The sequence below is a fragment of the Stenella coeruleoalba genome, assembly GCF_951394435.1.
Source record: "Stenella coeruleoalba genome assembly, chromosome: 11".
Taxonomy (NCBI): Eukaryota; Metazoa; Chordata; class Mammalia; order Artiodactyla; family Delphinidae; genus Stenella; species Stenella coeruleoalba.
In genome coordinates this window covers 100,545,212-100,562,331 of record NC_137157.1, presented here as the reverse complement: position 1 = coordinate 100,562,331, position 17,120 = coordinate 100,545,212, and the positions used below count along the sequence as shown (strand labels likewise).

The 17,120-nt window shown below is 47.5% G+C and overlaps 1 protein-coding gene across 1 annotated transcript in view; it reads left to right on the top strand.

The window, feature by feature from the left end:
- Positions 1-11,700: 11,700 nt before the first annotated feature.
- The window catches only part of DCP1B (decapping mRNA 1B), a 50,806-nt gene continuing 45,386 nt past the window's right edge, over positions 11,701-17,120 (top strand). The window contains exons 1-2 of the mRNA XM_079938601.1: positions 11,701-11,942; positions 15,806-15,846. Coding sequence (XP_079794727.1) covers positions 11,796-11,942; positions 15,806-15,846 — 188 coding nt within the window. The 5' untranslated portion in view covers positions 11,701-11,795. The remainder of the gene's footprint in view (positions 11,943-15,805; positions 15,847-17,120) is intronic.

Sequence of the window (17,120 nt, the reverse complement as noted above, 5' to 3'; positions counted from 1 at the left end):
ATAACCTGGGTGACCCTGAGCACGTTATGTGAACCCTGAGCCTCAGCTTCCCCGGCTGTAGGACGGAAGTGACAACACAGGAAACGACACATGCAAAGCTCTTGGCCCGTGGTAAGCACCCAGCCAACTACTACCAGCTACTATTGTTGCTACCTGGCGGAAGCCAGCTGATTCAGGATGACTGGGTGACAATCAGCGATCAGGGAGCATTTGTGAGCTCGTGTCCAGGAATAACTTCACTACTGGGGAAAAGCAGTCAAAGTGTGGCTATCTCTGTACTTAGCCTTGGAACTACTCTGTGAAAGACTTGGGTGTGGGCCCGAGAAGTCAGATCCCAGTAGGCAAATTTGGATTTTATACGAGGAAAACTTTCTAATACACCCTCTGCTGAGACGGTGTAATGAGTCCTCCGTCTCCAAGGGCATCCAAGGAGGCTGAACAAGCACCTTGTCGAGATGCAGAGCAAATGTATGTCTTAGGTAGACGGCGTTCAAGTTCCCTTCCATTCCCGGGGTGCCGTGGATTCACGGGGTTTCAGTCTTTCTATTCCGCAGTCACAATGTCTAATTTTATTCCCTCCACAGCCTTCCACCAAATCAGCCCTTCCTCCTTCCCTTCTCTCCCATTCAACCACTCGCACTAAAAAGGAAAAAATCTGTGAGCAAATCAATCAGCGCTCTGGTTAACAGGTCCCGTCGCACAAAGAACGCGTCACCTCGAGGTCACCCCGCTCCACCACCATCCTCAAGCATCCCAGCCTCGGCATCTCCCCTTCCTCCTTCCTTCCTAGCCAACCCTCCACCCACTCCATTTAGACTCACACAGTTTGAAGCCCAAATAATGACCCAGGGACCCACAGTCTAGCCTCTCCTTTTGTCCCTTCAGTAATCAGGAATCACATCCCTCAGTGGAGCGGGATAGATTTTACTCCCCCTTAGGCAACGTTCAAGGGAGGGTTAAGCGTTTCTTAAAATGAGGGACTTGGGACCACTGCTGGCGTGTTGGTAAGAGAGCTAGGTTAGGACAGAGACCCCAGCGTGATGGTTAGGGAAAGGCTCTGCCTCTGTCTTACCTGGTACTTCTACTCACACGGACATTCCAGCACAGTGTGTTTAAAATCAGATTTGCCACATCTTAAGTCAAGTTCTCTGTCCCTGCCAGGTATGGGTCAAACTGAACTGAGTTTTCTTCCCAAATTAGCCGAGTCACGCTTGTTAAGACAGACGGCCCGAATTCCCTCTGCAACAGCACCACTGTCTGTGCAACGCCAGGCCTGGCTCCATCCCAACCGACGGCGTGGCTGTTTGTCCACGGCCTCGAATGTCATGGCTCGTGGTCCCTTCGCTTTAATCCCCAAATGCCTCTCCACACCACGACTTCCCTTTTCCTAGAAAAGGCGTGCGGGGTCGACTTGAACCGGCTCTGAGAGGAGATTGTTAAATTTTCAGAAATTGTGGGAACCGATTGCCAAGTAGAGCCAGCATTAACATCGAATTCTGGGAGCTTCCCTGGTGGCTCAGTGGTTAAGAATCCGCCTGCCAATGCAGGGGACACGGGTTCGATCCCTGGTCAGGGAACTAAGATCCCACACGCCACGGGGCAACGAAGCCCGTGTGCTCTGGAGCCCACACGCCGCAAGGAGGATCCTACGTGCCACAGCTAAGACCTGACGCAGCCAAATTATTTAATTAAAAAAACAAGAGCATAAAAATGGAATTCTGTAAGCTTGCGATGAAATAGATTACATTAAAAACCAGGGAAGAAATACTGAGAAGCTCATCACTTCCAAACCGATTTACCGCGTTTTACCGTCATCTCTGTTCTCTGTTTAGTCCGTTGCGTCTGTGTGGTGGAAACACCTCCCCACGCTGGACCCCTGGTCTCCCCGCACCCCACGTATGGCCAGGCACGTGTTGGCCAGGCTCCTGTCGCTATTTGAAATCAAGTGACAGCGAGAGTATCTACAGCAGGGAAGTCAGCAAATGCTACCCAACTGCCCTTGATGTGTTGTTTTGTCAATTGTTTAGGCCAGGCGTCTGCAGACTGGCCGGTGGCTTGGTTTTGCAGACCCTCGAGCCCAGAATGGTCTTTACACGTTAAAGGGCTGTGGAAAGTACTCGGAACCTCGCTCTTGGTGGGACGTGAATGCTGTGTTGTGTCCGTTTGGAAGGTGACCGACGGTTTGTCTAAGCTGTGCTGAGCCTTCCGGCCGAGACGGGAGCCTCTTTCTCCCCCGGAATGGGTCGGCATCAGGACTCGACTGACAACTGAATTTGATGGAGCTCAAGGCGAATGAATCCTACCGTCTCGCCACCAGACTCATGTCAGCTCCACAGACCTAACAACAGTAAAATTATGTTTGATGACTAGAAGCATTAGGTAAGGGGAAAAAAACCCAGAAACAGCCATCTCCACATCACAACGTTAAGCGGATACCTGGCCATTATCCAGGTAATTGGATCATGTAAGCAGCCGCGCCACCCCTCCTCTGCCCTCCCTCTGAAAGTCTATTTGGGACCGTAATGATCCGCTTTGCCAAAATTAACCAAGTAATTACAAAATCTGACCGTGTCCTCTTATTTTTGTAAGGGTGGTAATTCATCTCTGTATCATTCTGAAACCCAGACATGCTGGAGAGCTCTTGAACGAGCCGCCCTCATTTAAAGACCGACCTCGTGCGTTTCAGCAGAGTTCCTTAGATATTTACGGAGACGGCAGTCATTAAATCTCAAGGCCGAAAACCAGCAGAAGCCAACGTCTCAGTCGCCGAGCCTCCTCTTCTCCGAGCCACCCACCACCTGTGCCCGGGTTTCCGCCGGTACTGAGCACCAGGGTCGCACCACCCATCCTGTTCAGGACTCGGGACCATCCCTTCTCCTGACAGATGACTCTGTCTCTGGCCCCACCCATTCCCACACTGCAGACAGAAACTTTCTGAAACTTCCACGTCTCTTCTCCTTTAAAATCCTTCAAGTGCACCCCATTGTCGAATCCCAAAGGCGAAGCTAGATGCCGGCTCCAGTCTGTCTTTCCCAAGTTCTAACCTTAATGAGCAGGAAGCTTCTATAATACATCAGTGGGTCCCACACTTTGATGCACATTATAATCACCCGGGAGCTGGAAACATCTCCACGCTCAGGTCACGTCCCATCTCCATGAAATCAGAACGTCATAGGGTAAAGCCAGACTAGGACACCTTAGTTAACACCAAAACTGAAACAACTTTTTGGTCTCCCAGATTGCCTGGAGAACTAGACACTGTTCTTAGAACTTTTTTTTTTTTTTACAAACCTATTGTCATAATAAGTACATGGTGCAATCATTTGTTTTAGTGGCTCTCCTCCATTAAACTTTAAGGTCCTGGAAGGCAGGGTCTATATTTAATTTTTTTGTTATATTGATGATATTTAGGTAGTACTTGGCACCTAATAGACACCCAACAGATGTTCTTTGTCAACTCAAAGAACAAATGAATGAGCAGATAAGCAAAGGAATTACATCAAGCAGGAAACACTGAAATAGAGTGAAGCTTAAGAGGCCTTGAAAATAAGGAATCAGGAACAAGGCCGCTGATGTCATTTTAAAGGACAAAGCACCCATTTTACACCGAATTCATCACCATAGGCCTTGATAAGTGACCGTGCTGGAAGGGGCACTGCCCGGAAATCAGGAGGCCTGATGTCTTATCCTGTTCTGCTATTAACAAATAACAGCTCAATCATTTATTTTTATTAAGTACTTGATACATTTCAGATGCTTGTATTTTTTGTCTGATTCTCAACAACAATCCTACAAAGTCGGTATCATTAATAACCTCATTTCACAGGGAAAGAAGCTGAGGTCTACACGGGATACGTAAATTGCCCAAGTTCCCACCCCAGCTGAACCAGATTCGAACCCAGGGGGGCTCGGCCTTGGCGCAGAGGCTGCAGTGAGAACCACTTTGAGGACACTCCCAGGCCCGAGCTCACGGCTGCGTGCAGGAGTCTGGCTGGGCCCCGGCCGCAGCTAGTCCTGTTTAAATGCCCTCCAGCAATCCTCCAGCGATCCTGAGGCGGCCGGGCTGGAGGATCTGCCTAGGCTCTCCCTCCTCTGACCGGGGTGACCTCAACCCTCCAGTTCTGCTTCTTCATACAAAGAGGTGGCTGAAACCACTTTTCTGGGTGATGATTCTAACTGTAATACCTAGGAATTACCCCTGCCTCTCCTCCACCCCCAACATCAAGCCCAAGCAAAAAGGGGTCTTCTGGAATCTCCGTATGTGCTACTCCTGGACTTTTCAGCCCCCATTAAAGGGAAATTGGGGCTGGGATGGGCGACCACCATGGCTTTCTTTGTGAGACGCAGGGAAGGACGTAAAAGCTCCTTAGAAAGAATAAGGAGGGGACTTCCCTGGTGGCGCAGTGGTTAAGAATCTACCTGCCAATGCAGGGGACACGGGTTTGAGCCCTGGTCAGGGAAGATCCCACATGTCAGGGAGCAACTAAGCCCGTGCACCACAGCTACTGAGCCTGCGCTCTAGAGCCCTCAAGCCACAACTACTGAGCCCACATGCCACAATTACTGAAGCTCGTGCGCCTAGAGCCCGTGCTCCGCGATAAGAGAAGCCACTTCAGTGTTTGCAGTTCTTAAAAAATGTACTTAGAATAGATAAACAGCAAGGACCTACTATATAGCACGGGGAACTATATTCAATACCTTGTAATAACGTATAACGGAAGAGAATCTGAAAAAGAATAGATACATACGTATAACTGAATCACTTTGCTGTACAGCTGAAACTAACACAGCATGGTAAATCAACTATATTCCAATTTAAAAAAAATTTTTTTAATATATTAATACCACAGGCCTCAGAGGCAGCCCCTGCGTCGTCACGCCGTGAGCGGGCTCCCCGAGTCTGCACGTCAGCGGAGAAGGTCGAGCCCTGGAGAAGCCACTTATCACCAACAGGAAGCGTAGAAAACACCCTGAGCTTTCATCTTCGAATGACCTCCAGCGAAACAAGCAAGGCTGTGGTCAGGCTTTGTCCACAGGAAAAGCAGAGCCCGCCCTGGACACTCAGACCCGGTTTAAAGCCTCGTGTTCTACAATGACATCACCACACAGAGTGTTCCAAAGAGCTCGTTCAGCAATACTCACGACAGTCACAGAAATGCGCCACTATCTCCTATTGCAAACCGGGAAAACTGGTCTGGTTTCGATTCACCCACAACTGCTGAAATGGGTGAGAGCATAGGAGAGCCTAGGCCGTCCCACCACCAACCTGCCTGACCTCCAGAGGGAGTGGGTACAGTCCCAGGAGCACCCGCAATTCCTGCAGCTGTAGACCCGAGGCCCCGCTCCAAGATCCCCAGGACACCACAGAAAGAGCTGGTGGCCTGGCAGTGCCCGTTAGGTGAAAATGAAGGCTCGGGGCCATGAGTAAGCAGCAGGCAGCAGTCGTGCTGCACTTGGCGGTAGAGTATTCGTGCTCTACACAAATTGTCTTCACAAACAGTAAAGAACTAATCTTTGTTCTGGAGGTGAGGATGGCTCCCTGGAACAGGACACACACCCCGCTGTTATGCCGGGCACTGGTCAGTGGCTGCCAGCCGCATAGCCCTGGCTTGCAGCGTCTGAGCCCTTCACATGACTTTGTTGTCCACGCAGACAGGCAGACGTTATCCTTGTCCCTGCTTTTCAGATGAAGAACCTGAGACCCAGAGCGCTCCAGAGCCCCCAAGGCTCCACAGTGCAGAGGGGATTCAGATCCAGGCCTCGGACCCCAAGCTCATTACGCTATATCGTCTCCAAAATGAACGACACCACGCCACCGTGACTAGATTAAATTCTCTGCAGTTTAGGGAGATGGAAGGAATCCCAAGTCCTAGGAAAATCAGTCAGCTAAAGTTACTCAGAAATATTTCTGGTCATTAAGGCATTCCCTAAACAGCAGGCCAAAACTATCAGTGACTTAAATGACATGAGTAGGAATAGAGGTCAAACAATCACTGTGGATCCCAAGGGGCATCCCAGCTCTCGTGTGTCCTGGGACTTTATTCCATTCAACGTCGCTGTCTCCAGCTACTGGGGCTCTCACCGACCCTCCCTCCCTTTCTGCAAACCCCAGTGCTTGTCTATACGTCACAACTTAACCCTTGATTATATGTCACCTTTTATTGTCCCCATCTTTTCACATATGCCAATCTTCGTCTCCTCGACCAGATTACAACTCCTTGAGCACAGTAATGAGGTTTCATCTTCGTCCCCTTTCCAATCCATCATGTGCTTATGACGGACACAAACAGGTGCCCACTGGCGTGTAGAGGGTCCCTGACGCAAGTTACTCACTGATTTGTTAAATAACGTAGATCAGGGATCAGCAAACCTTGTCAAGGAGCAGAGAGCAACCATTTCACGTATCGAAGCCGAGGCTGTCTGGTTTCATCACCTCCGCTGTTGCCAGGTGAAAGTGCCACGGACAACGAGGTGGGCGTGGCTGTGCCCCAATAAAACTTTATTTACAAACCAGGCAGAGGGCCAGACTTGGCCTGTGGGCTGCAGTCTGTGGGCTCAGCAGAGACTATTTATGCCAGACCTGCAGGACAAGACACCACAGCGACAGGTTCTGTCCCCCACTCCGGCCTCCAGCCCCTCCCAGGGTCCCAGCTCCTGACCAAGCCAAGTGTCTTTCCAAAGCCTCTCACCTTGGACTTAAGTGTAGCTCAGCACAATATCGTGCAGTTCATTTTCCTCTGGGGCTTCATACATCAGTTTCGAAAGAGAAAAGTCAATTACAAAGTGAAGAGCTGACATGGTCGGTTGTAACAATAGCAAGTAATTAGAAAATTCTTTATTCCACCCGGGGGTCCCTGACACTTTTTCCCGACCGCTTCTTATAGACCTCCATGGAAGTCATCACAGATAGGTTGAAATCTGCATTTCACCTAGATTAAAAATCTGCAGCGAGGGGCTTCCCTGGTGGCACAGTGGTTAGGGATCCGCCTGTCAGTGCAGGGGACATGGGTTCGAGCCCTGGTCCAAGAAGACTCCACATGCCACGGAGCAACTAAGCCTGCGAGCCACAACTACTGAGTCCGTGTGCTGCAACTACTGAAGCCCACGTGCCTAGAGCCCGTGCTCCGCGATAAGAGAAGCCACCGCAATGAGAAGCCCGCGCACCGCAACGAAGAGTAGCCCCCGCTCGCCGCAACTAGAGAAAGCCCATGCGCAGCAACGAAGACCCAACGCAGCCAAAAAAATCTGCAGCGAGGGCCAATCACTCTGGCAGGAGGCCATGTGAAGGAGGGCGAGGATAAACATTCCATTCTCCCGACACGACTGCTTTCCTCTGAGAACAAGAACCAACCAAGGAAAGAAGAAAACTCTTTCTCTTTCTTGGCTAGAGCATTCAGCCCTCAGCTTTGATATAACATTGCAAAGTCCTTAACAGGCTGCTCCCTTGACCTAATTTCAAGACATATTAAATAGATTATTCATCACTGTTTCCAGGCTTCGCTCCGTGTTTGTTAAGATGGCTGCATCTGACATGGACCGAGCGGTCCGATAAAGCAGCGCCGAATCTGGAGCTGGGAAGCATCCTTCCAACTCAGTCCCCATATTCCACAGAAGTGAGGTGACTTGCCCAGAACTGTGGACTCTGCTCGAATCAGATGGCCTTCAGGCCATCCCTAGATGACCTAGCGCCACTGTGATGAACCCGCCAGGACCACACACGCCCACTTCACCTGACAGCAGCTCAGAGTCCAGCGGACGACCCACTGACAACCGCACAAGCCGCTCTGCCCCAGGACAAGGCTCCTTCACGAGAAGTCGGCCCCGTTAAGTGGCAGCTACCCCACTATGGGACACAGAGCTGCCTGTGTTTCCAGAGAGCTGGCAGCTGGTCTCTGCACGGCTCCCACTGTCCCCCTCGTGGCACAGTCGTGAAGTCCCTGTCGGAGGGTCTTCTGCCTCCGACCCTCCCTTCCACATCCTGCTGTCTTGAGTGACCCAGGCTGGGCCCACGCGCATCAATTACCACAGTCCGGTCTTTGCCTTTTAAGCCTGTATCTCTTCGTGGGGAATCAAAGGCCCTTCCTCTTCGTAGCACGCTCTGGGCAGCAAGTGAAAAGATGTTACTGTAGACGCCCTGCAGGCCCACGAAGCCTTCACCTGACCCCTGACAATGAGCCTGGAAGGACTAGATTTTATGAGACTGGCAGAGAGAGGCAAACAGGGATCAGAAGAGAACATGCAAGAATGGTCCCCACTCTGAAGAGCTCTGGGCCCTTTCTGGGTCAGGTGAGCAGAGGTTCAGTCCAGGCAGCTGCCGGGCCCAGACTGGAGACGTTCTAAGCCTTTCTCCAGGCTACCTCCTTCCCCACCCATCAGGCCTCTTCCCTCCCCACATCTAGCCCCTTCTCATTCTGTTCCAAGTCCCCCTGATGATTGTTTCACATCTTAACCCCTTTGCAAGCTCGTGGAACATCGACCTATATATTTCCTCCATCATTTCTTCCTCTAATTGTGGAGTTCCTGATAAATATGTCTTAAATATGCATAAATAAGCATAAATAAATATGCTCACATCCTCCACCACATAAAATATCGGGAATGAACCGCCTTGGGGTTTAATGTGCTCCTTGTCGCTTACGCAGAACTTTGTTGAGATGATTTGAGCTCTGGCTGGGTAATTAGACAAGAAGAATCCCTTCCGGGCTTCTATTAGAAATAATAATAATGATGATGATGATAATTATAACAGTAATAACTTTTTCATCTGCAGAACATTTTACACATTGCAAATATTTTCTGGGTACATTTTCTCCTCATTTGATCTCATTTACCCTGTGAAGTTGTGATATTATGATCCCCAAGTTCCAAGTGAGGTAAAAATAAGTTTAACTAGTTTCCCTTTCCAAGGGGGTGCCCTTTCTGCCATGCTCTGCTGCTTCAAAAAGAAACAAACCACGCACTGCAAACAACTGATAACACACAGCTTCAAACCGTTTTCCTCCACTGGAAGAGAGAGGGCATTAACCACCCACTTCTGTCACCACTTGGTATAAAATTCCCAGCATGAAGGGAATTCATACAGGCAGCATCAGCAGGGCATCAGGGGCCGCTTTAGCCATTTTAGAATCACAAACTCTTAGGTGCATCCTGGAAGCGCCTCTTTCCCCTCCATTCCAATACATTCTACTACCAGACAAATGCAAAACTTAGAGGCCCTTTACACAGTAAAGGAAAGAGCGCTAATAAAGCGGACTGTGTATTTACATCTCTAGACAATCATGCCATAAAAAGTCAGTTTATATTTCTATACAAACATCCATACATGGCTACAGAACCAAACATTTTCCAGTTCTGTATCTATTTCCAAACAATTTAAACATACTGTGTTCTTACAAGTGGTGAATTTTATCTTAGTCATCGCAATGGCATAAACATCCTGGACCCAGACACTATTTTTTAAATCATACTATAACTTATTTTAAATTGTGGTATACAACTTGGTAACACCAACTCTTAGCACATATTTTATCTCATTATGGCAATTATAAAATAATCATGAAACCCAAAGACCCCAATATTTGTTCAAGGTATCATGATGAGTCTTCTGAAAACACAGGGTAAGAATGACCACACTGTGGAAGCCAGTGAAAATTGAAGTTATATGGATTTTAAAAGAATTTGCTCATTTTAAATGGCCTTTTAGAAGATGTGGTACATGTATACAATGGAATATTACTCAGCCATGAAAAGGAACGAAATTGGGTCATTTTAGAGACGTGGATGGACCTAGAGACTGTCATACAGAGTGAAGTAAGTCAGAAAGAGAAAAACCAATATCACATATTAATGCATATACGTGGAATCTAGAAAAATGGTAAGGATGAACCAGTTTGCAAGGCAGAAATAGAGACACAGACGTAGAGAACAAACGTATGGACACCAAGGGGGGAAAGGGGGTGGGTGGGATGAATTGGGAGATTGGGATTGACATATACACACTAATATGTATAAAATAGATAATTAATGAGAACCTGCTGCATGGCACAGGGAACTCCACTTCGCTGTACAGTAGAAACTAACACAACATTGTAAAACAACTATACCCCAATTTTTAAAAAATGGCCTTTTACTAATAAGGAGCCTGTAACTTAGTATATTTGGATAAGTGATGATGACCTGATTTTACAAACACAGATTATTCAAGTAGAAATTAGGCAGAACTCTGTCTTCATCCTAGAAGGTTAGATCTTTAAGAATTTGGGGGGAAAAAAGAATTTTAAGAGAACAAAGCTCTGGGGCCAGGAGATAAACAACATTGCAATGCTGAAGCCATTGCAGCATTATACATCATCTTTTTCTGAGTGTAATCTCTAATCTTCAAGGTCTTTTCCCTTTTCTTTCTTGTTTTCTTTATAACCTGGAAAACTAAACAAACCTTTCCAATTTTTTCTATCTTTTTTAGAATGTAAACCCTGAAAGATCAGGACTTGTTATTGTACGCTCTTTCATGCCAACTTGGATCTCAGTATTCTGCAAGTCACGAGATCTTTTAAAAAGCTGATATTTAATGAGTAAATTCGACTAACTCACGGCTGAGTTCAATAGAAGCGGCATTTACAAATTTCTATTCAGCACAAGGCATTGGACCAAGTACTAGAGAGACAACTAGGGTGTGTCTATGCTCCCTGAAATTATCAAAAGGTAGACTTTGCCTATAGACTCCAAGGCTCAAAGATATAAAAGAAACTGTAAAGCTTTATTGAAATATGTTAACAAAAATGTACCTCCAGTTATGCATGTACCAGAGTGATCAACGTTCACCTTTCTCCCAAGTTTTAAAGAGGAGTTCTCTCATCGCAGGCTTCCCAAATACCCAGCAATCTCGTCGTTGAAGACTTTAAGTATAGAGAAGCTGCCAAGCTCACGACAGTGGTTACACATTTTGCAAATTTCTCATTCTCGCTTGAAAGCTCAAAAATTATCATTGGTGACAATAACTACCCTTTGTTTTCCTGGAAGTGACAGGTGCACGTTATTTATTTTCTAAAAAATGTCTGTCAAATGCCTGTCTGAATACCCATAGTTTGTCCATCTTTCTTTCAAGTAAAAATAGTGTTCCGTGAAAATAAAAACAAAAACACTAGCTCAGCTTGCGACTTAAGCCCTCAAGGGTTTTCCTGGAGGCAAATATGGCAGCTCCGTGTTCAGGGCACGTGCTCTGTGATTGCTTCCTCTTTTTTTCACACAGAATTTTTAAAAGTGTACCAAAAGGTTGAAATGTAATAAAATTAATAATTTTTCTGCCTTACGTACACCGTCAAGTGACACTGGCCTGTACAGCGTGGCTCCTGCACTTTCTCCCACCGTTGTTTTTGCAGCATTCGTGCAAAAGTCAGCACAGGGCACGAGTCAGGTGAGTTTTAGGATTGTCATGAAAACGGTTCTGACCCTTAGACCCCCCTGAAAGGGTCTCGGAGCCGCCGGGGCGTCGAGGACTGCACTTGAAGAACCACCCGGCGTCCGCGCACGAGAAATCGCAGTTCCCTCCCTGTTCAGTTACGCACGCTCGAGGCGTGTTTATCACTACAGGTCTGACCGCGGAGCGCCGAGCAGCAGACGTTCCCGGCGTCCAGCGATGGTCCTGTACTCGGGACGCTCGCAGGACCGCGCGGGGGCCGCCTTACGGTTGCCGTGGCAACGATCGCAGGCGGGCGCGGCGCGGCCATCGACCAGTGACGCCTGCGCGCTCTGCGCTCTGCCGAGAGGGCTGCGACGCCCCGCGGGCCGGCGGGAAGATGGCGGCGGCGGCGGGCTACCCCGCCGGGAAGGGGCGCGACATGAGCCTGGCGGCCCTGCGGCGCCACGATCCCTACATCAGCCGCATCGTGGACGTGGCCAGCCAGGTGGCCCTGTACACCTTCGGCCACCGGGCCAACGAGTGGGTGCGTGCGGGCAGGCGGGGCCGGGGAGGGGCTGCGAGTGGGCGGGGAGGTCCCCCCCGCGGTCACTCGGGTCCGGCGTCCGCGGGCACCTCCCGCCGCGTTGAACTGAGTCACGGAGCGCGGGCAGGACTCAGCCCCGCGGAGCGGGTCAGACGCCCTGCTCCGGCATGTCCTGGCGGTCAGCTGGGAGAGCCCTCCGACGGGACACAGCCCCAGTAGTTCACGTGGCCTCCCCAGCTTCCGCAGCCGGTCATTAAAGTTTACCCGAAAACCACTCACAGAAGCGAAGACACTAAGAAGTAGGTCCTAACGTGGGAGAGAAGAGAACAGCTTTGCCCTAAGTTCGTAACAGGAAATTCACCGAAAAGAGGCAGGAATGGAGGGACGTGGGGACACCTGCCCGCGAGGTCCCGGGGGAGGAAGCGCGCCGCTTCCTAGCTATATGTTTCCCTAGTTTTCGGGGGCACGTGTCGCCTGGGTCCTCGTATCAAGGACGTTGAGCGACGAGGTGGACAAGTTTCAGCGGCAACTTTTAAAATGCAGATATTCTACCTGCGGCTGTATACTGCTCTGTAGAAAAGCGCCAAAGGCGTGATGTCCTAATTCCGCTGAGGAAATTCGGTAGTAGAGAAGAGGATCGGGGTGTGTCGTTCTCTGGACTGACTTGACACCCGACCGAGAGTCTGGGGAATTCTCACAAGTTAACGGGTACAGGAGAGGTTCCCATTGAGTAGCGGTTGTTTCCTACGGGCGTTGGACAGGGTCTCTGAGACACGTGTTACCATAGTTACAGAGGCCGCCCTTCTACAGCCTCATCAGAAGTCGCAAGTGGCGCAATGCATTATTTACAGGAGTTATGTTTTTCTGCTTCCTGGACTTGTTGCTTTCAGACAACGCATAGTTCGTCCCTTAGAAGGTCATTCTTTAAAAGTACTCATCTTCAAGGCTGTGGTAGCCGAGGAAAAAAAAGACAGAGACCTAGTTTAGCTGCAGGGCAGTTGCTGGGGGCAAGCCGATTGATGCCGCGTCTCCATATGCCACCACAACGGGAGCTTCTGAACATAAGCCTAATAGAAGTGTACAGGACATGCTTAAGAACAGAAGAGAAAGTATACGCAGGTGCGACGTAAAGAAGGGGAATTCTTATTACACTGAATATGGATGAAGGCTAACTTAAGGCATTCGGCAGGAGGAATAAGGAATGAAGCGGGGACAGAAAATGAGCTGCTTTAAGGAAGCTTAAGAACGATTATGTCAGGACTGGAGTAGGAATTTTGGAACTAGACCTACTTCCCATTGCCAGGAAATCCCAGTCCCCCAAAACACCGGTGTGTCTTAACCCTGGTGGTGTTTTCACCTCTCAACCCTTAGAGCAGTAGTTCTTAACTGGAGTCGATTTTGCTTCCAGGCAACACTGGCAGGGTCTTGAGAAAATTTTTAGTTGTCGCTTGGAGAGGGACCACGTTACTGGCATCCCGAGGGTAGATGCCAGGGATTCTGCTAAACATCCTGTGGCTCATGGGACAGGCCCCCACGACAAAGGTTAACCTGGCCCCAGATGTCAAACGTGCTGAGCTTGAGAAGCTGCCTGATAGTGGTAGTGTACCCCTTGTTTCTAGCGAGTGATTTTCTAAGTTCTGTGTGTCAAGATCATTTGGAGTTTTAAAAAGTGCATCCCACCAAATCAGAAATCTCAGGATATGGGGCCCAAGCGTTTGATATTTGTCGAAAGCTTCTTAGGTGACTCAGATGCTACATATATGATTGAGAAAGGCAGATTTAGAGGGTAAATGAAGATTTACTTTTTGATTATTTTAACAGAATAGTCAGATGTACATTGCGTTGATTTGAAAGTGTCACGTAGTCTGCCAAGTTCCAATAGTTTGCAAACTAGCATTATTTTACATTCTACTTTGTTATTTTAAATTTTGAACTGCTTAATTTTTTAGCACTTGTTAGTTTTTATGAGTGTAATATTAAATCATTAAATTGTACTTTTAAAATTTAAGCTAAAATCCCCCAGAGCTGTGAACTAATACTTTAACATACAAGTCTTCTTTAGGAACTTCCCTGGTGGTCTAAGTGCTAAGACTCTGCACGCCCAATGCAGGGGGCCCGGGTTCAATCCTGGTCAGGGAACTAGATCCCACATGACGCAACGAAGAGTTCCCATGCCACAACTAAAAGATCCCACGTGCTGCATCTAAGACCTGGAGCAGCCACGTAAATTAATAAATATTAAAAAAAAAAGGTCTTCTTTACTTGCAGGACCTAAGGAAGAGCTAATAGAATCTTGCTTTAACTGTTGCCCTAAACCTGGGCTTTGCCCAGAAAGAAAAAAAAAAAAGGAGGAGCTAATCGAATCTTGCTTTAACTGTTGCCCAAAACCCCAAACCTGGGCTTTGCCCAGAAAGAAAAAAAACATCTGGTTACCCCTGTATAACCGTGGAGGGACGGAGAAAATACGTGAATTTGAGCTGTTTCAGCCAGAATAGACCAGAATTTACGTTTCCAAAGACCTTTTTATCTAGGTGTCATAGAGCCTTAGATGGAAAATATGTTTTTAATCCAAAGATCTGCGTGGTGTAGGTTTGTTATCCCTTTTCAGTGGAGAAACTGAGACACGGAACAAACTAATTAAGAATCGCAAAATTGGAGTTAGAGAATAATTTCAGGAGAAGCATACCGTTTACATTTCTGATTCTGGGTTTTCCTTAGGGAACAGGTAATTTCTATCACTACTTCATTAAGGAAGGAAGGAAACAGGTCGAAGGCTGTTAGGTTTCTGTGTGCTGATCTGCAGAAACATCCTGACTAGGATCTCTGAGATGAAACAGTCCAGGGTCAAATAACTGGAAGACAGAAAAGTGTTTTGTCCTCATAGCAAGCGGTCACTTAATAGTAAATCCAGTTTAAGGATGATGAAATTACTCAAGCATGGAAAGGATCATGCTTGCAATTTTTTGTGTGCCTTTTCAGAATCATCATTTTAATATACCTTTGTTTCTTAAAGAGAGTATTTTTCACCAAAACTACAGAGTACTTAAATTTTGAATGACTTTGCTAATGGATATATAAATAACAAAATATTGAGAGGTTAAATAGAATGCTGAAATTAAACCACATAAATAGCAAAGATAAATTCTAAATTCTGAGATATAATGGTCTGATTACTAGTTAATCGACAAATGGGTACTTAAATTTTTTTTTAGTAAGCTGAACATTTTCATCAGGGCCTGGGGAGATGGAAAAGAGCCTTTCCCAGTGAACTGCAATGATAGATTATCATTTTAAGTTTACAACTTTCCCAATCCCTCTCAGGCAGAGTTCTTGAGTCCTAGCTTGGTAATGTTTCTGTCTAATTGTATTTCAAAGATCAGACTTGACTCTAAGTATTCCACATCAAATAGGCGATTAGTTTGTCTGAAAACTACAGCAGCATTGCTGTCTTCTGTGTAGTAGTCAGAGTAGAGTTATCGACAGGTCTGCTGCTCTCCTAGGTGACAGGATACTACGAGAGAAAAGGAAACCAGAAAACAGAGGAGGAGAAGGAAGTACAGAGAGCGGTGGTTTCTGCGTCTGGCCGTGTCCCCAGGTCAGAGGGGAAGACAGCACTCTGGTTTAGTTTGTAAATGACAGTAGGAGGATGCTTCCCACTGCTTAAGCAGCAGAGTCACAATGGGCAAAAAATCTGCTTTTTCCTTTCGCTAAGAGTTACCCCTCTGTTACGTAGGTTTGACCCCGCTTGGAACTGATCGAGTTCCTGTTCTCTAAGATGCTTGTGTTCTCTGACCTCTGTGAGTGTTTCCTGTTAGTGAACAGAATATACATGTTTTGCTGTTTGTTTTGTTTTTATTTTTTAGGAAAAGACTGATGTGGAAGGAACCTTATTTGTTTACACAAGGTAAGAGTATTTCACTTTCATAAAGAAACTGATGGTGTTTCACTCATGGCTTAGCTCTGTCGTGTCACCCTTCAAGTGTAGTTTTATTTCAGAGAAGTGAAAGAACTTAGTTTGAAGCTATTAGTTTGAAGTTATTAGTTGACATAAGGAGGGGAATACTGAATGATGGCATCTGTGTGGTGTCATGAATACTGATTTCAGAATATAATGTAAACTTCAGTATGGATGAACTTGAGTCTCTGTGTTCTTATAAAAGCAGTGTTAACTCTTTATTCTTTAATTGGAATGAATGGTACAAAGTGCTTGAGTATAATGGATTGGCAAGGAGCTGGAAGTACACTGGTCAGAACGTTAGATTATCTAACCAGCATTTGGAGGAGAGCGTTACTGCTCACGCCACCTTTTCACTCCTTGAAGAAGCGTGATCAAAATTAAAGAGGTCTCTCAGCCCTCCACCGTACAGCTAGTTATATGTTTCAGGATAGATTTAGTAAATTCATGTTTTTTGGTAATTTTTATCAGCTGTTTCTAATATCACACATGCACACAGAGATGTGTAGTATGTACATCGTCTTCACAGCTAAGCTGTTTATTCACAGAAACATCCACGTAAGATCTCGTAGCTGAGGCCCATCCCCACCGGTGGGTTACAGAGGTATAATAACCCTTCCCACCCCACACACGCTCATCTGTTCTATCCACACTTTCACCTTGGAAGGTAAACCACGGTGTGGATGGACTACCCCGTGCCAGTTGGCCCGTGATAAGCAGTGAGTGGGGGGAGTGTGGCCCTGGGAGGCTCTGCAGAGCTGCCGAGTGCAGGGGAGGAGCTGAGCCTCGCGGAGGCGGAGGCAGGGGCCCCGGGGCACAGCACAGTGAGGGCAGTGATCTGGGGCGGAGAGTGTATCGGTTGGCATGAGTTAGAAGCTGGCAGTGAGAGTAAAGAGATTTTGCTGGCTTGGAGTATCAGACTGAAGGTGCTGAAAGCTGTTTTCTGAGCAGTAGGGAGCCGCTGAAGGCTTGCAAGTGGGGGAGTAAAGGAGTGATGGCAGGACGTGCGGGAAAGTCGGTGTGCTGGCATCGTGCAGGCACGGAGAAGACGGCGGTGCGGAGCGGGTGTGAGGTGAAGTGGGCAGGGCTTATTGGGGGACTGCACGCGGGGGGCGGTGGCATTTTACAGTACTGGTGAGATTCTGAAATGGAAAACAGAGAGGATGATAGACTCATTGGCGGAATGGAAAGATGGGAGGTTGAGAACCTGGCTTGAGGATAGT